General features: G+C 40.3%; 1 protein-coding gene across 1 annotated transcript in view; it reads left to right on the top strand.

Moving 5' to 3' along the window:
- Positions 1-24,096, top strand: part of ttyh2 (tweety family member 2) — a 145,000-nt gene that overhangs the window by 52,657 nt on the left and 68,247 nt on the right. The window contains exon 3 of the mRNA XM_072558547.1: positions 3,548-3,659. Coding sequence (XP_072414648.1) covers positions 3,548-3,659 — 112 coding nt within the window. The remainder of the gene's footprint in view (positions 1-3,547; positions 3,660-24,096) is intronic.

Genomic DNA, 24,096 nt, shown 5'->3' with positions numbered 1-24,096 from the left:
ATTATTCAGATCATGGTTTAAATACTCCATTACATGGGATTTTTAAAATTGGCTAAACGATAGTTATGTAAGAGCAGAAAGTGGGAAGTTCTTAACATATCAACTATTTCAATGATTATTGTCCCCAGGGTTGGTGTTCACAGCACCAGAGCACAGCGATAGGCTGTAACTTCAGAATTTCTACATTTACCTGCACTTGCTGTGATCAATTTCAGACAGGTGATGGTTTCATAGAATCATACAGCATGGAAACCGACCTTTCAGTCCAACCAGTCCATGCCAAACATAATCCCAAACTAAACTAATCCCACCTGCCTGCCCCAGCCCATATCCCTCCAAACCATTCCTATTTATGTACTTATCTAAGCATCTTTTAAACATTGTAACTGTGCCCACATCCACCACTTTCTCAGGAAGTTCATTCCACTCGTGAACCGCCCTCTGTGTAAAAAAAATCTGCCTCTCATTTTTTTTTTAATCTCTCTTCTCTCAACTTAAAAATGGATCACCTTGTCTTGAAATCACCCATTCTATGGAAAAGACACTTTCCATTAACCCTATCCATGCCCTTCATGATTTTATAAACCTCTATAAGGTCACCCCTCAACCTCCTGAGCTGCGGTGAAAAAAGTCACAGCCTATCCAGCCTTTCTTTATAAATCAAATCTTCCATACCTGGCAACATCCTGGTAAATAAATGTTTTCTGAACCCTCTCCAGTTTATAATCTCTGCTCAGAACTTAACACCTGATGTCCAGGTATCATTTTTGTAAACCAACTTTGTACTGTATCTTTGTACGGCAACTTGATAATCTCACACTTGCTTGAAATGAATTTCATCTAACAGTTTCACCCAATCACGCGGTCTATCAATACCCCTTTGTAATATTTGTGCTATTATGTGCAAAACTTTGTATCTAACCTTGTGCAGTATCTCTCCTGGGAGTGCTCTGATGGTAGACACTTAGAAGTTGGTACCCGAATCCCTTTGAAGTCCAGATGATTATGCAGAATCTCTGAAAAATCAGTCATTGAATGAGGCACATGAAGAGATGCAAACAAGGGTGGCATATGCATGCTATAACAGGGATCTGGAATTATAAATGAACTAGTTAATTTTTTAAAAAATGTTGGTTGACAAATGACAGATGAAATTTATCTTGCAAGTGTTCATAAACTTTGAAAGTTTAGTTCCACACTAGAGTGGGAAAGATTGATTTGTGTGGCCTCAGGCTTCATTTATTAAAGGAGATTAAGAGCATTTGGTAAAAGATTCCTTTTTGATTAAATTTCTCCATCACTAATCCCAACAACATTAGAATGCTTGGTCTGTACCAGCAGAAATGTACAAACCGGTTCTCTGTGATGCATATTTAAATATTAGGTAATTCCACCAGAACTTCCAATATTTTGAGTTAATTTCAATAAACCTCATCAGATCTTTTACAGCAATTCTTTGTTTTTTGAATTTGAACTTCAGTGAGAAAAAGCATAACCAATATACCTTGCTGTTAAACACCTGAAAGGCTGTGTAGACAACACTTTTTAAAAAAACATTATTCATTTTTTTTGTGCAGGTGGAAACTTTGAACATTAATTTAATAAAATTGAATTAAAATTTATATTTGCATATCTGTACTTTTTTCTGGCTCTGTGACATCCATATATATATCGTCCAATTCTCATGCCCATCTTCAAATCCCTTCATCATCTTTACTCATAAGCTTATCCATCCTCCTTTTGACCTTGCATTGCAGCCTGAAATGTCTGCCTCCTTGACTTCTAAACTGCTTCAGATTTAATTATTTTTGAAAGCGACAACTTGTACTCAGTGCATTGAAACAAGATGGATTTGCAGTTATAACCCCAGCTGATGGTAATTCTGTACATGTCAAATAGGGGTCAGTTAATTCGGTCGGCCGGACAGTTGGTTTTTGATGCAGTAATGTCACATCATGGGTTCAATTCCTACACTGAATGAAGTTATCATAAAGGACCCTACTTCTTAACATCTCTTCTTGCCTGAGGCATGGTGACCTTCAGGTTAACTCACCACTGGTCATCTCTCTTAAATGAGAGAGCAGCCCTATGATCCAGTAAGACTATGATGACTTTGCTTATAAATCAGATCTCAGAACTAAATCTGGCTTGATGGATCCTATTTTTTTTAGCACCACAGCTAATGTGGTGGACAGTCACTGAAACATAGTCACATGAGGCTGAAGAGTATCTTTACTAACAAGAACAGAAGCTTATATACAAAATATGAAAGTAAACAAATCAAGCTATCGAGAAATAGAAGACAGTTGGCAAGATCTTAAATCACACAGGCAGCAAATCTTTCATTATATTTCCAAATACCATCAATTTGTAGAAATTCTAATCCAAAAAAAAGCTCTATGTCAAATGTTTAATGTCAAATTAACTGATTGTCAAAGTTTCTCTCCAATAAACTGTAGTGTCCTCATACATCAATATTTACCAAACTCAGAGCTTAGTTTTTTCTCAGCTTTTAACAACATGCAGCTTTCTAATCAAACAATCCAGATCTGGAAGTTGCACAAACTAAACTTTTCTACTGAGATAATTTATTCTCTTGACTGCTCTGAAAAGACTTTCCAGCAGACGAACTATACTTGCTCTGATCCCAGTCAGGTCTGTTCCGAACTACCATTAAAAACTTCCAAACCAAAAATCAATCCTTGATTATTCTAAATTGAAAACAACTGGTGGGCCTTCAATGTTTATTCCACCTGTTGCAAACCATGCCAGTATACTGTAATCAATTTTCTGTTAACACCCCAGGGATTCCCTGCTCTCTAACCTGTGCCGGATTAGTTCACTGTTGGGGAAAGATCATCTAACCTAGTTTTTTTAAAATGCATTCACAAAAGTAACCATATACTACAATTTTGAAAAAAATGTCTTAAAAATCATGTTAATATTTACACCTTTTATTACATTATTTTCTTGCATGTTGCTACAACAGGTGAATGTCCCTATCTGGAATATTTTGTGCTGTTTGGTGAACATGTTATATGTTGCTGCACAAATGTATAAATTCTTATTAACAAAAGGCAAAATATTGCAGTTGGAAATCAACGTAACTTAAAAAGCTTGGAAATATTCAACAATCCAGATTGCATCTCTGAGAGAGATCTGTTCAGGATCTGAATCCCTGTGTAGCAACAATTGCCCTTTGTATTTGTGAATATATAAAGAGCTAATATTGAAATACATTAATGATTCACAGTGTGAAAAGATACGCCATCTGTATACAATGTATGCTATAGCAATTGTAGGTTTTCAGGGCAAGAACATCATAATGTTGCACATTGACAAAGGATTACATACGCTAATAGCTATGAGAGTTTCGTGACCTGAAGTAAATCAAATGACTTGATGCCATTTGAACGTTTCACTGTATTGCTGACTTTCTATTTCATTTCTTTCTTCCATCTGGTACTTTGTTTCAGCATTGTTGAGAAATGTGTAAATGACCCATCGTATTGATTTCTTTTCAGAGAAGTTTATTTTTCTTTTACAGTGCTGCTGTTGGGGTTGGCTTCTATGGAAACAGTGAAACAAATGATGGCGTCTACCAACTTACCTACTCCATCTACAATGCTAATCACACACTTGTTGGAGTTGATAGTTTGGTAAGGCAACTAATTTTTACATCTACCAAATAATTATTTACTTTGTCAATATTCTTTCATGGAACATTAAAATGCAGTAACTTAAATGTATTTTTTCACCATTTTTTTTGAATGCTGTTATGGTCTTGCACAATAAATTAGAATGAGGCTTTTTTATACATGTACAGTTTGTAATGTGATTTCTATAACCCCACACTCAACAGGTATGGGGTTCTTATGCTAACATTAATATTAACCAAACCAGTTGTATATTGCAAGTTTTGTAAAATTAATATATTTAATAATTCATTACAAAAAGGTATTATGCCACAGAACTGTTGAACAGCGGGTACTCCGGTTTCCTCCCACAGTCCAAAAATGTGCAGGTCAGGTGACTTGGCCATGCTAAATTGCCTGCAGTGTTAGGTGCATTAGTCAGAGGGAAATGGGTCTGGGTGGATTGCTCTTCGGAGGGTCGGTGTGGACTTGTTGGGCCGAAGGGTCTGTTTCTACACTGTAGGGAATCTAACCTAATCTACTTGTATTTAAGATTCAAAATAGGCTGTGTTCAGGGAAGGATATATCAGTTGCCTTAACATTGTAAGCAGAGAAAATTATGGAATCCATACTACAGGAGAAAGTAGGAAACCATTTGGAAACCAAAAATACAGTAATAAATAGTGAATACAGATTTCAAATCAGGAAGTATTGCTTGACCAACTTCATCGAATTTTTTGAAGAGCAAATTAAGACAGTGGATGTGAATAGTGAAATTGATGTTTCTGGATTTCTATGAGTCTTTTGATAAGATACCATATATGAGCTAATGAATGATGTCACAAACCAAGTGAAGAATAAGTACAGACTAGATTCCTGACTGGCTGTATGACAAAAAGCAGAGACCAGGAGATAGCTTTGCAGTAAGTTAGAAGTGGGATTTGGATATCACAAGGGGAAGTGCTAGGGCCGCTGTGGTTCACAGTTTATGTTAACAACTTAGATATTAGAATAAAAAGCACAATTTCTAAATTTTTGGATGGCATTAATTTGAGGAGTATGGTCAGCACTGTGGACAATTACATCAAATTATGAAAAATATTAAGAAACTTATAAAATGTTGTGCCAATGAAGTCTAACATAGAGAAGTCTGATATTTTCCACTCTAGGAAAAATAAAGAACTAATGTTTTACTTATAGAGTCATACAGCACGGTAACAGACCCTTTGGTCCAATTCATCTATGTCGACCAGACATCCTAACTGACCTAGTCCCATTTGCCAGCACTTGGCCCATATCCCCCTAAACTCTTTCTATTCATATACCCAACCAGATGCCTTTTAAATGTTGTAATTGTACCAACCTCCATCGCTTCCTCTGACAGCTCATTACATACGGGCACCACCCTCTGTGTCCAAAAAATATCCCTCAGGTCATCTAACCGTAAACCTATTGCCCTCTAGTTTTCAACTCTCCCACCTTAGGAAAAAGACTTTGATTATTCACCATCTCCAATCCTTCATGATTTTATAAACCTCTATAAGATCAGCCCTAAGCCGTTGACGCTCCAGAGAAAACACCCGCAGCTTGTCTAGCCTTCTCCCTATACCTCAAACCTTCTAATCCTGGCAACATCCTTGTAAATGTTTTCTGTACCCTCTCAAGTTTAACAGTATCTTTCCTACAGAATAACGATCAGAATTCCTTGGGGAATAAGAAATTGAACAAAGTAGAGAAACGGATGTGGTTATACAGAAAAAAATCACTAAAAGTTGTGGTAGAGGTGAATAAGTCCTGATGAAAGGTCCTGCCCAAAATGTCATCTCTCCTGCTCCTCTGATGCTGCTTGACCTGCAAGGCTTTTTCCAGTTCCACATTTTATTGATTCTGACATCCCAACATCTGCAGTCCTCACTATGTCCAAGTAGAGGTGAATAAGACTGAAATACAAACAGATCAACAACCAAAGATGTAACTTTTCTCACTGAGCTGGAAGGTTTGTTTTCAGACATTTCATCATCATGTAGTTAACATCATCAGTGAGCCTCCAGATGAAGCACTGGTGGTATGACATATTCTTTATTTATGTGTTTAGGCTTCGGTGGGTTGGTGTTATCCAACGCCTCTTTCCCCCCCCCCCCCCCCCCCCCCCCACCACCCTCACTTGTATCTTTACATACAGATAAGGAAGGACACCACTTTGATGGGACAACACATCCATCCTCAGACAAGCCAAAAAGAGACATGTGTGAGAATTCCTGGAAGCATGGCATTCCAACTATAATTGTATCAACAAACACATTGACTTGGATCCTATCACCACAGGAAATGTGGTGGGATAAATTCTAAAATCCTGAATGGATTGTGTATTATTTACATTTAAATTTGTGACTTTCATTTGGTGGTGGCCCTTGCTCATGGCCAAGAGTAGTTGATGTACATTGAAATAATAGCAAACCAGATCACTGGTCTGTTGAATGATCTTAGATACTCAGGTGGCAGTAACATTTTTCATCCTACCAATGTCTGTCATGCATCTGGGTTTAATAGAACGACCAGCTTGTTAGCTTGATATCAACCCTAAAGGAGGTCTAAATTGTTTTGTTTCCTATCTGATCATTGATGCTATCATTGCAGGATTATTTCTAACAGGGTAGGACAATTGGAAATATTTCTCTGAAGGTAATGTCGAACATAGTGTCTACTGGCTAAAACATACATGCTCGTTTCTATTTACTATTGTAATTTCTGTGGAGACTGATTAATCTAATAAATTAATAAATTTCAGTTTTCTGTGACTGAAAGGATCACATGACAAGATCTCAAGTTTTAAGACTTTGTCTACAACAAACAAACCTGTCTAAACACTCTTCAGGGGACAACTTACACTCTAAAGTACAGAACATTTTCTCCCATTTAATTTTTAAACTGAGTGAAAATCCATTGCTATAGTTATCTTCATGCTGTTGCTTAAGTAAATACTTTTACTCCGGGAAACAGTCTAAAGTTATTCTTCATTCCTGCTGGCCTGCATATTATCTTTTACAGTCAGACAATATCTAGACTTCGAACTGACTCTCAGTATGAGAGTTAAACTGGAGAATCCTTGTAGCTAACCCAAGCTTGGCAAATCTTCAGCCTCCTTCCACCCTCAAACTTAATCTTTCAATCTGAGTATGAGCTCTCAGCTGCATACTGCATTTATTTTAGAGGTAGCATTTCCTCTACTTTGGTGCAGAACTGGTTGCGTCTGTATCTTGTGCTCTGCTTCTTTGATACTGCAGATTCACTTGTGTCTGAGAGTTTCAGGGACATCTTAGAAAACCTGTAACCCATGACTTGGTATTCACGTCGACCTTCCCAAAGGTCATCTCCATTTCAACATGAATTGCATGTGCCTTTGTATCCAGGTAGAAATGCTAGTGAGTTACCATCTAATCTCTAAACTCATTCTATCTTGGAAAAAGAAAAGCTGTTGAAAAGTGTAATAGTTTATAAATCCTGACATTTTTAACATCTTTCTGAGAGATTTGGAGATTTAACAGTCATAACAACTGCTTATACCATTATCCACAATTCTGAACATGCTGCAGTTTCTCAGTTAATCAACTTGGGCTTCCATTTACCCTTTGACACTTCTCCAGCTCGCAAATTTAGAACTGAGCTTAAAGCATTCCAGATTTCAAATTCTAGCGATGGAATGATGTGTTGTGAGACGGACCTAGTATTTGGGTGAAAGTGAGTTGTGGACTTTAACCTTTGTGATCTCATTTTGAGCTTATCAGCATCTCTCTATTTTTGTGGGTTCAGGGACCATGTTTTTTTCCTTTTGAGTATGACCAGTCTGTATTGGTGTTTGAGGATTTTGCTCAACAATGGAAATTGTCAATCATTTTAAATTTGGATCGCATGTGCATCAATGAACCACCTCAGTTTATCTAATGAGAAATAGACCAATATTGAGAAACCAGAAAGCTTGTGCATGACCATAAGATGAGAGGACATCACTGGTTTTCAAGTGGTTTGGCAGTTAAAGCTTCAGATGAGGAATCTTGGTTGAATCTACCGAGTTCAAAACGTAAGTGAAATTTGATGAGGGTAGGAATGGTGGAACATCAATCCCAATATAGGCCTGGACATGACCTGAGGCATTCTGCTAATTTGGACGATATTTACATTGGAAAATGGATGCTGGAAAGCAGATTGTTGAAACAATAATGTGATGAAAATGTTGATTTAAGACTCCAGTGGAGTGCAGTATTGAGGAAAAATAGGGACAGACACAGGCTACACAGTGGACATAAAAGAAAGGAACCTTTCTGTCTGATTAGGTTTGGCATAAGATCTGTGATTTGAACAATGTCATATGCTGGGATGGCAGATGGAGATTGAGTAAGCAAATGAATCAAGGCTGGACTCTGACAGATGTTTGTGGAAACTTGAAGAGAATGACTTAGATTTTGCCAATGTTTTGTTTCTCCAGTTATAATGTAAGACAGTCTGTTGCTACACGTGACAATAAATTTCAATTCAATTCAATATTATTAATATCCATATAAACAGCTGTCTACAGTTTTTATATTGTAGATACTGGGAGAAGTGAAGGACATGAAATCTCTGTCACAAATGCTCAAGTCTGTAATCTATGGGAATCTATTAGCCTAAACAAAAGGAACTAGCAGCAGGGATTATGTAACAGTTGGTTATATGTGGTAGATTTTTGCTGATGTAGTAGATGTGGCATATCACTGCTTAACTGTTAGATTGTCTGTGTGTGCAGAGTTGAGCTATATGTGGCAATTAGTGATTCAGCAAATATGTAGTTCGGAAAAATAATGTTGCATTCAGAGACAGAGCTTGAATTAATATCAATGGGCATATTAAATTGATTCTTAGGAATCCTTTACTCTATAGACGGTTAATTCACATTTTAAATTGGTGTTATGTACTGTGTGTATTTTAAGCCTCGAGTCAAACCATTGCAGTCAGCATCTGGAGCAAAATAATTCACTCGGGAATTCAAGAAATGAAACAAGTTGGGACCCTGCCAGACCATTTAAAATCTCCTGCTTGGTTTTTACCCCATCCCTCTGTCTCACCATCACCACCAGCAGTTCAAAATCCCTCTCTATTTTTAGAACTTCAATCTTAGGATTGTGCAACCTATTAGTTCCAGTATCCTGAAGTAACAAAGAATGTTTTGTTCAATGTTTCTGGTCATATGTCTGATGATTTCCAGCACCCGCAGTTCTTTCAGTTTTTTTTGCCTTAAATTGTTTTGAAGAAACAGCAAATATGTCCAGTTTTAGAGATTATTGTTGCTGTTTTTATTTGTTAGGAGAGAAACGAATCTGATATGAGGAAGGAGACGTGCTTCGTTTTAATCTTAAAAATTTCTTGCACATTCACTATTTTAATTCTCATGGGATGTGGGCATTACTGACTGGTCAGCATTTATTGCCCATCCTAGCTGCCCAGGAGAAGGTGATGGTGAACTGCCTTCTTAAACAGTTACAGTCTGTGTGCTGTGGCTGCACCCACAATGCCCTTGGGAAGGGAATTCCAGGATTTTGACCCAACGTTAGTGAAGGAACAACAATATATTTCCAAGTCAGGATGATGAGTGGCTTGGTGGGGAACTTGTAGGTGGTGGTTTTCCCATGTATCTGCTGGCTTTGTTCTTCTCAATGGAAATGGTTGTGGGTTTGGAAGCTGCTGTTGAAGGATCTTGAATGAATTTCTGCAGTGCATCTTGTACTGAATTAAATTTATTGTCACGTGTACCAAGGCACAGGGAAAAGCTTTGTCTTGTGTGCAATACAGGCAGATCACTTAGCTAGTAACATAGATAAGTAAATAATAGGTAAACAGCAGCAAAACCAAAAACACCAGGTACAGGTAAATATTAAGAGTTTGTGAGTCCATTCAGTATTCTAACATCAGTAGGGTAGAAACTGTTTCGGAACCGGCTGGTGCATGTGTTCAGGCTTCTGTACCTTCTCCCCGATGGTCGAGGTTGTAGAAAAATATTGCCGGGGATAATGCTGGCGGCCTTTCCTTGACAGCGGGGCTAGTAAGTGCATTCTATTAATGGGGGTTGGCCTTTGTGATTGGCTGGTCTGAGTTCACCACTCTCTGTCACTGTCTACGATCTTGAATGGTACAGTTGGTCATACCAGACAAAATGCTCTTGATGGCGCATCTATAAAAGTTGGCAAGTGTATTCTTCATCATGCCAAATTTCCTCAGCTGCCTGAGGAAGAAGAGAGGTTATTGGACCTTTGTAACCAGTGCATCCAAATGAAGACTCCAAGAAAGCCTGTTGTGGATGACCACTCCCAGGAGCTTGACACTCTCCACTCTTTCCACCTTTGTGCTGTTGTGTAGGGGGGCATGAGTAACATCCCGCTGAACGTCAATAATGAGTTCCTTGGTTTTGCTGGCATTGAGAACTAGGTTGTTCTCAGTGCACCATTTTTCCATGTCTTCCACCTCCCGCTTGTAGTCTGTTTCATCACCATCTGAGATTTGATCGACTATGGTGGTGTCATCAGCGAACTTGTAAATGGCATTAGTCTGGTATTTGGCGTCGCAGTCACAGGTATATAGTGAGTACAGTAGGGGCCTGAGTACACACCCCTGGGGGGCTCCAGTGTTAAGTATTAGTGAGGATGAAATATTGTCCCCAATGTTGAAGGCTGAACTGTAGTCAATGAGTAGGATTCTTACATGGCTGTTCTTGGCTGTTCTATGGAGGAGTGAAGGGCAAGTGATATGGCATCTGACGTGCATCTGTTGGTCCGGTAGGCAAACTGGGGTGGGTCAAGAGTAGTGGGGAGGCTGGAGACGATTAATACCTTATCCAACTTTCAAAGCACCTCATGACCACCGAAGCTGGAGCCATTGGGCGGTAGTCATTGAGACATGCTGCATGAGCCTTCTTAGGCACAGGGATGATGTTGGCCCTCTTGAAGATTGTATAAGCTGCTGCACCTGAGCATTGGTGGTAGAAAGAGTAGATGCTTGTGGATGTGGTGCCAATCAAGCAGGCTGCTTTGTCTTAGATGGTGCCAAGCTTCTTGAGTGTTGTTGGAGCTGCGTTCATTCAGGCAAGGGGTAAGTATTCCAGCACAGTCCTGACTTGTGCCTTGTAAATGGTGGAAGGTTTTGGAGAGTAAAGAGGTGAGTTACTTGCTGAAGTATCCTGAACCTTTGACTTGCTCTGTAGCCACCATACTTTTATGGTGAGTCCAGTTGAGTTTCTGGTAAATGATAACCCCTAAGATGTTGATCACAGTGGACTCTGTGATGGTAACGTTATTGGATATCAACAAGCTATGGTTAGATTGTCTCTTATGGAGATCGCCATGACCTGACATTTGTGTGGTGCAAATATTACTTCCGACTAATCAGCCTAAGCCTGCGATTGTCTGGATCTTGTTGCGTAGACTGCTTCATTATCTGAGGACTCACAAATGGTGCCTTCACCATTGTGGAGGCATTGTACAATCGTTGGCAAATGTCCCCACTTCTGACCTTATAATGGAGGAAAGCTCATTGATGAAGCAGCTGAAGATGGTTTGGCCTAGGTCACAACCCTGAGGAACAGAGATGTCCTTGAACTGAGATAATTGACCTCCAGCAACCACGACCATCTTCCTTTGTGCCAGATATAACTCCAAGCAGCAGAGTTTGTCCCCTAATTCCCATTGCTTCTAGTTTTTCTAGGGTCCTTGATACAGTTGGTTGAATACAACTTTGATGTGATGGGCATCATTCTCACCTCACCTGTGGAATTCAGCTCTTTTATCCATGTTTGAACCAAAGCTATAATAAAATCAGGAACTGAGTCACCCTGGTGGAACCCAAACTGTGTGACACTGAGCAGCTAATCGCGAAGCAGGTGCTTATAGATTGCACTGTTGATGACACCTTCCATCTTTTTATTAATGATTGAGCATAGACTGATGGGATATTTTAATTGACCAGGCTGGATTGTCCTGATTTTTGTGTACAAGGGCATATCTGGGCAACTTTCTACATTGTCAGGTAGGTGCCAGGGTTGAAACTGGGGGTGCAACAAGTTCTGGAGTACAAGTCTTTGGTACTATTGCCAGAATGTTGTCAGGGCCCATAGCCTTTGCAGTATCTAGTTCCTCTAAATGTTTCTGTATTAGCTGTTATGTGTCTATTAATGCCTGCTTTAAAAAGTCCAAGAAAGAGTTTGAACTGGTTTTGTTAGATAGAGGATTTACATTTTCAAATCAGGTACCAAGATAAACTCATCATGCACTCTGAAGAAAAATTCAAATTGTAAACCCAAATAGATATAATAAATTCCCTTCAGAATTGTAATACAGGTAATTCCTGGCTTCAAAAATAAGGCTATACCGGGGAATAGAGTAGATTGTGCTGGAACATTATCAGCCATTTTGGATGGAAAAGTAGATAGGTACAAGGTAGGAGCAGAAATAGACCAATAGACCCATCAAGATTGTTTCACAATTCAATAAGGTCATTGCTGATCTGTGTTTTGAATTCCACATTGCCACCTACCCTTATAATCCTTGATTTCCATGCCTAACAAAAATGTCTACCTTTAAAATTATTTAATAACCCTGCCTCAATCACCTTCTGAGGCAGAGAATTCCAAAGTCTGTCCTCTGAAAGAAAGAGAATCTCCTCATTTCCGTCCTAAAAAATTGGATGCGAAATAAAAAAAACAGTGCCTCCTTGTTCTGACTGATCCACTAGAGGAAATCTCCTTTCCAGATCCACCTTGTCAAGACCTTTTAGGATCTTACACATCAAACAAACCACAAACCCCAACCTACCTTCATGACATCTGTAAATATAGCTGCCATGCCTTCACTTCTGTCACCATAAGTAATTGATAGAAATTTACAAAGCTCAGACCCCAACAGATTCCTGCGGGATGCCATGCATTACATCCTGCCAATCAGCCAAGGACCCACTTATGATCACTCTCTGTTTTCTGCCTGCCAGCCAATCCTCTATCCATGCTAGTTTTTTTTATCACCTATACCATGAGCTTTTATTTTACCTAATAACCTTTGATATGGCATATTATGAAATGCCTCTGAAAATCCAAATACTGTACATCAATGAACTCTCCTTTATGTGCAGTACATGTTACTCCTCTGACAATGCCAATAAATTTCATTAAACACGATTTTCCTTTCACAAAACCATTGCCAACTCTTCCCAATTATTGTGCACTTTTCTAAGTGTCCAACTGTAACTTCCTTAATGACCAACTCTAAAACCTTCCCTATAACAGATGTCATGCTAACTGGCTTGTTAAATTCTGTCATATTGTCACTGCTGCTACATAGTGGTGCCTTAACTTTAAAAGCATTCATTAATCTTGTTACATTACACAATACCAAGTCTAATATAAACTACTGTCTGTTTTTTTCCTGGTTATTGCTCTAAGAAATTATCTTAAACGCATGCCATGAATTCCTCGTCAAGGCTGCTACTGTCAATCTGATTTTCCTATGTGTATATAGACTGATTATTGCTATCCCTTCATCACAAGCACCTCGTTTTTATTGTTACATAACACAAACAGAAATTCCTAGAGAAACTCAGCAGGCCTATCAGCACCTGTGGAAAGAAAGCAGAGTCAACATTTCGAGGCTAGTGACCCTTCTTCAGACTTCGAAACTCTGTCTTGAAGAAGTGTCATTGAACCCAAAATGTTAACTCTGCCTTGATTCCACAGATACTGCCACAACTGCTGACTTTCTCCAGCTATTTTTGTTTGTGTTTCACATTTCCAGCATCTGCAGTTGTTTGTTTTTTGTTTTTTCTTATACACTTTGTTTTACATTGTTGTTACTCTTAGAGCACCTAAAGAACACTCTGTCTAATGACTCCCTTCCCTGCCTATTTTTCAAGTTATCCTAACTGGTTCTACATCCTGATTTTTTAAACCAGAGTCACAGAGATGTACAGCACGGAAACAGACCCTTTGGTCCAAATCGTCCATGCCAACCAGATATCCTAAGTTAATCTAGTCCCAATTGCCAACACTTGGCCTATCTGCGTCTAAACCTTTCCTATTCATATACCCATCCAGATGCTTTTTAAATGCTGTAATTGCATCAGCTTCCACCACTTCCTCTGACAGCTCTTACCATACATGCACCACCCTCTACCTGAAAAAGTTGCCCCTTAGGTCCCTTTTATATCTTTCCCTTCTCATCATTCTTGATGAACAGTGCCGCACCTCCACCTTTGCTGAGCTTCCCATTTTTCTTGAATGTCATATGCCCCCAATATTAAGGATAGGCTTCTTGTAATCCTGCCACTACGTCTCCACTATGCTCATCAGATCACAGTAATCTTCCTCAATGTGTGCTGTCTGTTTATTTACTTTGCTATGTATGCTATGCTATACACATTCAGACACAGAGCCTTCAGTTTTGCGTTTTTGTTAGCTTTGGTCTTGATTGTTGCTGTAATCTGCAGTATATTCCCTTTAAGTTTAAGGTAGGAACATACCTCTAATTACTTCAGTCCGGCAAAACCCATGGTGCTAACAAATATTCCACCAACGTATAGTCCACTCCTGTTACTCCAAGTTTCAGTTGTCTTCAAAAAAGTGAAGTATCCTCCATTGCTAATGTCAAACTAATGCTCTCCTTGTCACATAAGATTTTTTGCACTGATCTGTGTTATATAAGACAGCAAATTATAACATTTAAACACAAGATGTTCCAATACTGAGTATAATTAATTCTGTCTTGTAGTAAGAGTGGGACACTCTGGACGTGTTACATTAGGTCACTAAAAATGTTTCAAATGTCACTGAAAAGCAGTTAAGCAGTTTTCGTTTAAGTCAGTAAGAGAGAGGGAAACAGAAAAGGTGACTTCATGTTGTTAAAGTGCTGCTGTTAGCTGGCTCCATGCAGTGAAGACCAAGGACTGGAGAGCTCTTTTAGGCCTGAGAGAGATGGAATATAGCCTTCTGAGGCTCTGATAAATGCAGTCCTGTGAAATACTATTGAATAGCTGGAAGGTATGCAGTTGGCGACATGGCCCGAGGACCTTGGTCTCCAACACGTAAATCATGATCAACTGGTTGATCGCAGAGTCTCTAACAATTGATCTCAGTGACCACCCATATTCTGTTGCCACATGCACACCAATGTACATGTTGCTGCGTGACTTGTACTTCCAGGAGTCATATTGCTTGTTCCATTGTGTTTCTGTTAGGTCTATATGGACAGTCACGGCAGGGTAAAGTAAGTTTTATGTTGGTAATGTGAAGAAATGAATAAGGAATCTATTAGGATCTGTGAAACCAGAGAGTTACAGCCCTAGAAACAGGTCAGCCACAGCTACTCCCTTGCCCGTTCTCTATCGTACTGCAGTTTTCTTTCTTCAGCTGCTTATCTAATGGGTCTGTGCAGAGCAAATAAAAACTTAAGGAGAACACTGCTGCACCCTACATCCAGAATGCAAGCTACATAAACTGACCAGGAACCCGGGAAAGAAATGTGACCGGAGACGTGAGCTCCTATGCCTCCACATTTGAAAGCAACCAACAACGTTCTGAATGTTCCAGAACCATGAATCCGGACGCCGGCTTGCTGTGTGATCAATAGCAGAGAGACCTCATGACCCACAAGGTCAAGCAATATTGATGAACAAGGAACCTGTACCATCTAAAAAGAAATCCAATAAAGTACAACTTGCACAGGAATTGGCAAATGAATTTCTGTTCACAACTATAAAAGAGAGCATTTGCCTTGTATGTTACCAAAGAATACGAATAAGTTAAAAGGGAGTTTGGCAATGACACCACACAAAGATTCAGAGTAAATTCAAGGATAATTTTCCCTTGAACAGCATGCCTCAGACTAAGCTGACAAACTGAAGGCTGTTTAGAAAGCTCAAGTTTTTTTTCTAAATTAACCTGCCTATTTGGTGTTCGCCATCTTCTGGTAAAACACAATATACCATTCAAGATGGTAAAATAATTAAAGAGGCAATGACTCTGATCACTGACCCTTTACTCAAAGACTTCAAGAATAAAGAAGAAATATTAATGGCAATCCAAATCATGTCACTTGGTGTTTCCACTGTAGCACAATGAGTGGAATCTTTGTCTGAAGATGTTTTTCAACAACTATAGCAGGACCTGAAGGACTGAGAATGTTTCACATGTGCAGTTCAATGAATCCATTGACATGACTGACACAGGCCAGCTGATTATACTTGTGCGCATAACTTTTAAGAACATAATACCTATTCTCACTGTTTTGCCCCTCAAAGAGAGAACAGGGAGTGAGGATATTAGATTAGATTACTTACAGTGTGGAAACAGGCCCTTCGGCCCAACAAGTCCACACTGCCCTGCCGAAGCGCAACCCACCCATACATCTACCCCTTACATAACACTACGGGCAATTTAGCGTGGCCAATTCACCTGACCTGCACATCTTTGGACTGTGGGAGGAAACCGGAGCACCCGGAGGAAACCCACGCAGACACGGGGAGAACGTGCAAACTCCACACAGTTAGTCGCCTGAGGCGGGAATTGAACCCGGATCTCTGGCGCTGTGAGGCAGCAGTGCTAACCACTGTGCCACCATGCCGCCCACTATCTACAATGAAATCTACAATGGTATCTACAATGAAATCAAAAACAATGTGCTTGAGGAAAACACTTCATTCTAGAAACTGGCTTTTCCATCACAATCCTTGGTTATGTTTCGTGCAAATGTGGGTTTTGGTGCATTGTGTAGGAATGATCCTGGTTTCACCTCTGTTGTCAAAGAGAACTTTGTGGAATTGATGTGGAGATAATTATATTGTACAATGATATGGAGCTGAAGTTAGATCAAGAGACTCAAACTCAGAGAAAAATACCCACTCATATTGTCCTGTGTTTTTAAAGTCAAAGCTTTGACTTCATATATTCCTGTGAATCAGCATTCTCCCAAATTAAGATAATCAAGTCCAAGTATAGCAACCGTCTCACAGGTGCCAATTTAATGGACTCCATGCGACTAGCAGAATCAAACTACAACCCAGACCTCTAGGCACGGATAATGTGTCTTCACAGATGTCATATTGAGATTTAGTAAGTAGAGGTCCAATTGAATAATTATATAGATTTGCTTGGTTTTAAATTTATATAGTACTAAAAATATACTGTTTATTCTCTATTTTCTTTGGAGTAGATACTCATTCGCACTTTAGCACAGAATCACTTCTTGAATATAAGAAGGTTGGAGACCTAGAAACTGAAACCATGCCAGGGTTTATACATTGGCCTGGCCTAAACAGTGAATGCATTCTCAGCTCAGTTGAATGATAAAATCAAGAAGACTCATAGAAATTTAGGGTCATCCCAAGTCAGTGAAGCACACTGTTTGGTAAAAATATTGAAGTTATTCCATTTTCAGAAATTCTGGGGATCTCAGTCTTTGAAGTAATGGTTGAACCTCCAGGACAACTAGTTTTGGGGCAGTCCAAATCACAACAGCATTGAAGAGTTATCAGAAGAGATCTTCTGAAATTAAGATATGGAAGATTTGTGAAAGAGACAGATTTTGAATGAGGCTTAGTGACCCAGAAAGCCACTATGATTTAAATAGGTGGTAGAGAAATCAGTGGGTCTTGACTGCACTTGCTATTGTTCCAAGCAATGTGTGTGTGTGAGCGTGTGTGTGTGTTTGGGGGGTGGGGGAGCGGGGAGCGGGGGAAGCAGTGAAAGAGGAGTGATGGGTCAATGGTGTGGTTTGTCCACAGTTTGGCTTTTGCTTCGTGTTTACCTCACGTTGATTCTATATGTTAGAATTTAAGTTAATTTTGCATTTGGAAATTATTTGACTATTCATAACTGAAAACTTGTAGTTTCATTCTCTTAGTAAGTTTTTGGAATTTAAAACTTTGTCCACTTAAATAAAAAAACATTCCTAGTCCCCACTTAATTATAATGCAAGTTTAATAGTCTCATCCAAAATGGTAAAAATAATTGATGCACTTGTCTGCGATCATAGCAATATGCAATTAAATTTCACTAATTTAAGCTACCCAACTTTAATGTGCAAATTCTAAAGCTATCTCTCAATTTCTAATATTTGAGAAATAATGTAATATTTTCTTTCTCTTTGGAGGAATAGTACCGTTAGCTGCTGTCCCTGAGTCTGTGGTTGCAAATGTACAAGTATGTGCTGAAATATGTGGTTGGGGTTTTAGTGTGCAGATAGTTGAGGGCAGATTAGTACTCCCATGCTGACTCAGTTTGAAATAGCACCATAAGGCAGGAGGTCATATGGCGTGTTGTAAGCATGCCAGCTCTCTGTAAGAACAACTCAGCTAGTTCCACTTCCCCTCCTCTCCCCCTGGCCTGACAAGTATTACATAGAACATAGAACATAGAAAAATACAGCGCAGTACAGGCCCTTCGGCCCTCGATGTTGCGCCGACCGAAGCCTACCTAACCTACACTAGCCCAATAACCTCCATATGCTTATCCAATGCCCGCTTGAATGACCATAAAGAGGGAGAGTCCACCACTAATACTGGCAGGGCATTCCATGAACTCTCAACCCGCTGAGTAAAGAATCTACAACTAACATCTGTCCTATACCAACCTCCCCTTAATTTAAAGCTGTGTCCCCTAGTAACAGCTGACTCCATACGCGGAAAAAGGTTCTCACTGTCAACCCTATCTAAACCCCTAATCGTCTTGTACACCTGTATCAAATCTCCCCTAAACCTTCTTTTCTCCAATGAGAACAGCCCCAAGTGCCTCAGCCTTTCCTCATACGATGTTCCTACCATGCCAGGCAACATCCTGGTAAACCACCTCTGCACCCATTCCAGTGCCTCCACATCCTTCCTATAGTATGGCGACCCAAACTGTACACAATACTCCAGATAAGGCCGCACCAGAGTCTTATACAATTGCAACATGACCTCAGGACTCCGGAACTCAATTCCTCGACCAATAAAGTCCAGTACGCCATATGCCTTCTTCACAGCACTATTTACCTGGGTGGCAACTTTCAGAGATCTGTGTACATGGACACCAAGATCCCTCTGCTCATCCACACTACCAAGTAGCCTACCATTAGCCCAGTAATCCATCTTCTTGTTACTCCTACCAAAGTGAATGACTTCACACTTAGCTACATTGAACTCCATTTGCCACCTTTCTGCCAAGCTCTGCAACTTATCTATATCCCGCTGTAACCTGCCACATCCTTCTTCGCTGTCCACCACTCCACCGACTTTCGTATCATCTGCAAACTTGCTCACCCAGCCTTCAAGCCCCTCCTCCAGATCATTTATAAAAATGACAAACAGCAATGGCCCCAAAACAGATCCTTGTGGAACACCGCTAGTAACTGCACTCCAAGATGAACCTTTACCATCATCTACTACCCTCTGTCTCCTTCCAGCCAGCCAATTCCTAATCCAAACCTCTAATGCACCCTCAATGCCATACCTCCGTAGTTTTTGCATTAGCCTGCCATGGGGTACCTTATCGAATGCCTTGCTAAAATCCATATACACCACATCTACTGCTTTACCCTCGTCCACTTCCTTGGTCACCTTCTCAAAGAACTCAATAAGGTTTGTGAGGCACGACCTGCCCTTCACAAAACCATGCTGACTATCCTTGATCACATTATTCCTATCCAGATGTTCATAAATCCTATCCCTTACAATTCTCTCGAAGACTTTGCCCACAACAGAAGTGAGACTCACTGGCCTATAGTTACTAGGGCTGTCCCTACTCCCCTTCTTGAACAAGGGGACCACATTCGCTATCCTCCAGTCTTCTGGCACTATTTCTGTGGACAACGACGACATAAAAATCAAGGCCAATGGCTCCGCTATCTCCTCCCTAGCTTCCCAGAGGATCCTAGGATAAATGCCATCAGGCCCAGTGGACTTATCTATTTTCACCCTTTCCAGTATTCCCCGGACCTCTTCCCTACATACCTCAAAGCCATCCATTCTAATCACTTGTGACTCAATATTCACATCAGCAACAATGTCCTGTTCCTGAGTGAATACTGACGAAAAGTATTGATTTAGTGTCACTCCAATCTCCTCTGCCTCCTTGCACAACTTCCCACTACTATCCTTGACTGGACCGATACCTACCCTAGTTATCCTTTTATTCCTGACATACCTATAGAAAGCCTTAGGGTTTTCCATAATCCTACCAACCAAGGACTTTTCATGTCCCCTTCTCGCTGCTCTTAGCTCTCTCTTTAGATCCTTCCTGGCTACCTGATAACTCTCAATCGCCACAACTGAACCTTCACGCCTCAGCTTTACATAGGCTGCCCTCTTCCCTTTCACAAGGGATTCCAATTCCTTATTAAACCACGGCTCCCTCACAAGACCCTTTCCTCCCTGCCTGACTGGTACATACTTATCAAGGACATCCAATAGCTGCTCCTTGAACAAGCTCCACATATCACTTGTGTCCTTCCCTTGAAGCCTATTTTTCCAATCCACACATCCTAAGTCATGCCTCACCGCATCATAATTTCCCTGCCCCCAGCTATAACTGTTGCCCTGCAGTGCACACTTATCCCTCTCCATCACTAGAGTAAAAGTCACAGAGTTGTGGTCACTGTCCCCGAAGTGTTCACCTACCTCCAAGTCTAACACCTGGCCTGGTTCATTACCTAGAACCAAATCCAGTATGGCCTCACCTCTTGTTGGCCTGTCTACATATTGTGTCAGGAAACCCTCCTGCACACATTGGACAAACACCGACCCATCTAACGAACTCGAGCTATAGCTTTCCCAGTCAATATCTGGGAAGTTAAAGTCCCCCATAACAACCACCCTACTACTTTCACTCTTCTCCTGAATCATCCTTGCAATACTTTCCTCTACGTCTCTCGGACTATTAGGAGGCCTGTAGAAAACTTCTAACAGGGTGACCTCACCTTTCCTATTTCTAACCTCAGCCCAAACTACCTCAGATGGCAAGTCTTCCTCCATCGTCCTTTCCACCGCTGTAATACTATCCTTGACAAGCAATGCCACACCTCTCCCTCTTTTACCCCCACCTCTGACCCTACTAAAACATTTAAACCCTGGAACCTGCAATAGCCATTCCTGTCTCTGTTCTACCCACGTCTCTGTAATGGCCACAACATCGTTTCATGTTCAGGTGCTTATCCAGTTCTCTATTGAAAGTTACAATCGAAATCTGCTTCTGCCAATTCCATGGAGTGCGTACCAGATCCTAACCATTCCCCATGTAAAGAAAAACTTTCATCCTCTTGCATCCTATTTTTCTCCTATTGTGTGAGTGCTTTTGACAATCTGTGGTATTACTTTTGGGTTCTCAACCCATTCTGAGTTTTGTGAGGCACAATAAATCTTTTTTGAATCTAATGCTAACCATTTCTGACTATTTCTTGCGACCTCAATGTGCACTAATTTCAGGTTTACAGGTAATTGTGCTGATACTGTTCCTTATGATATTAAATGTATTAGCCTTAAATTTACCTAGATTAGTCTGAAGTTTTTTTTTGAAAAGAAAACAGGTAAAATCACCATAGTCTTACCTGACCAAATGGCTCCTCTCTCATTAGAGAGACAGTTGATGGTGGTTTAATCTGAGGGTCAGCACGCCTCAGGCAAGGGGAGAGGTTGAGAAGGAGAGTCCTTCATGGTAACCCCCATCAATACTGGAATTGAATCCAAAGTATTGGCATCACTCTGTATTGTAAACCATCCACTCCGCCCCCTGAGCTAATTGTCAAGTATACATTAGCCACTTTGCAGTCCTCCAGTGTGTAACCACATTAAAAAGAAACCTGACAAATAATTTCTACAGTCTTGACAGTTTCACGCCTGACCCCCCCCTCAGGGTTCTAGTATGAATCCTATTAGGTGCCTTGCCTTTCTTCTTGTATTTCAAATTTAGGCATACGTTTTGAAAATTGTGCTCTAATTGTATTCCTTGCTTTTCAACCTTTCAGGATTCAACTCCTCTCTTCTGATGCAAAGTAGAAACTGTTTGTCTTTTTTTTGATTACCATATTCAAATTCAGAATCTTCTCTTCTCAGCATTCCCAATCACCTTTCCAACAATTCTCATGTCACTAATATCCTTGAAAAATTCCATTGCATTTGGTGTTCTTCTGTCCCTATTTTCAAATACATTATCCTGCTCTAACCTCTTAATTTCTTAATTTGTTTTTCAATATTGTTCTCGCAAATGTTTTTAATTGGTTTGCAACCTCATTATCACTGGCATTCTAAAAGCTATGAACAGTTTTCTTTTTAATGGGATGTATATGTTCTGTACCTTTGTAATCTCTCATTTTAAAAGAAAAATCCATTAATTAACTGAGTTAATTTCTTTTTGCACCTCACCACAACGCAACCAGTTCACTTTACATGATTTTAAGACAGCTTTATCCCAATACAGTAGTTTCTGCACTGACTTTGCTGCGTTCTATCTGACTTTTCAGACATTGAATTGTGCCCATTTCTCTCTGTGATCATCAACATTTAGCTCCTATATACAAATTACTTCATGACTCATACCCAGACCTAGAAGCACCTCTGCCATTTGCGAGCCTGTAAACAGATTGTGGAATTGGTCCTGGACATATTTTAAAACCTCCATTTCATTTTCTTTGTATTCCCATTCTCATGTAATGGATAAGTGAACTCATAGACTCATAGAGTCATACAGCACTGAAACAGATCCCGCAGTCCAACTTGTCCAGACTGACCAAGTTTCCCAAACTAAACTTCCCACTTGTCTGTGCTTGGCCCATATCCCTCTAAGCTTTTCCTTATTCATGTACCTGTCCAAATGTCCTTTAAATGTTGTATCTGTACCTGCATCTACCACTTCCCCTGACGGTTCATTCCAGAACTACCTACTGTGTGAAAAAGTTGCTGCTTAGGTCCCTTCTAAATCTTTCTCCTCTCACCTTAAAAATATGCCCCCTAGTTTGAACTTCCCCATCGTAGGGAATAGACCTTTGCTATTCACCTTACCCGTGCCCCTCATGATTCTAGGTCACCCCTCAATCTCCTATACTCCAATGAAAAAAGTTGCATTCTATCCAGCCTATCTTTATAACTCACATCGTCCAGTCCAAGCAACCTTCTGGTAAGTCTTTCCTGAACCCTCTACAGCTAATAATATTCTTCCTGTAGCAGGGTGACCAGAACTGAGAACTGTGTACAGTCTCCAAACATGACCTCACCAATGTCCTGTACAATTCAGTAGTCTGAGCAATGATCACATGCATGCTAAATAACTTCTTAACTATCTTATCTACCTGTGACGCAACTTTTAAAGAGCTATCTATCTGAACCCATAGGTCTCTCTGTTCGACAACACGACCCAGGGCCATACCATTAACTGCATAAGCCCTGCCCTTCTTTCTTGTACCAAAATACAATATCTTGCAGTTATCCAAATTAAACTCCATCTGCCACTACTCTGCCCATTGGCCCAATTGATCATGATTCCTTTGTAATCTTAGGTAAGCTTCTTCACTATTCACTACACCACTAATTTTAGTATCACCTGCAAACTTACTAACTATGCCTCCTAAATTCTCATCCAAATCATTTATATAAATGACAAACAATATCCCTGTGGAACATCACTGGTCACAAGTCTCCAGTCTGAAAATAACCCTGCATCACCCACCTCTATCTCTTACTGTCAGGCCTATTTTGTATCCAATTGGCAAGCTTTCCCTGAATCCCATGTATTCTAACTTTACTAATCAGTCTACCATGTGGAACATTGCCAAAAGCCATGTAAACAACGTTTCTCACTCTGCCCATGTTTATCTTTTTATTCACTTTGTCAAAAACATTTGTGCGACATGATTTCCGAATCAGTTCTTGTCTCTCCAAATGCATGTAAATCCTATCTCTCAGAATCCCTTCCAACAACTTACCCACCACAAATGTCAGACTCACCAGTCTATAGTTCCTAGGCTTCTCCTGACAGCCTTTCTTAAATAAAGGCACAACATTAGCCGCCCTCCAGTCCTCCGGCACCTCATCAATGGCTGTAGATGATACAAATATCTCTGCTAGGGGCCTTCCAATATCTTAGGAGAAAGTGAGGATTGACTGCCGATGCTGGAGATCAGAGTCAAAAGCACAGCAGGTTAGGCAGCATCCAAGGAGCAGGAGAGTCGACGTTTTGAGCATAAGCTCTACATCAGGAATGTGGAGGGTGGGGTGGTGCCAAGGGGGCTGAGAGATAAATGGGAGGGGGTGGAGCTGGGGCTGGGGGAAGGTAGTTAGGAATTAGATTAGATTACTTAGTGTGGAAAGAGGCCCTTCGGCTTAACAAGTCCACGCCAATGCGCAACCCACCCAGACCCACTCCCCTACATTTACCCTTTCACCTAACACTACGGGCAATTCAGCATGGCCAATTCACCTAACATGCACA

Source organism: Chiloscyllium punctatum, chromosome 39, assembly GCF_047496795.1.
Source record: "Chiloscyllium punctatum isolate Juve2018m chromosome 39, sChiPun1.3, whole genome shotgun sequence".
Classification (NCBI taxonomy): Eukaryota; Metazoa; Chordata; class Chondrichthyes; order Orectolobiformes; family Hemiscylliidae; genus Chiloscyllium; species Chiloscyllium punctatum.
This window is presented reverse-complemented; position numbering and strand designations above follow the sequence as displayed.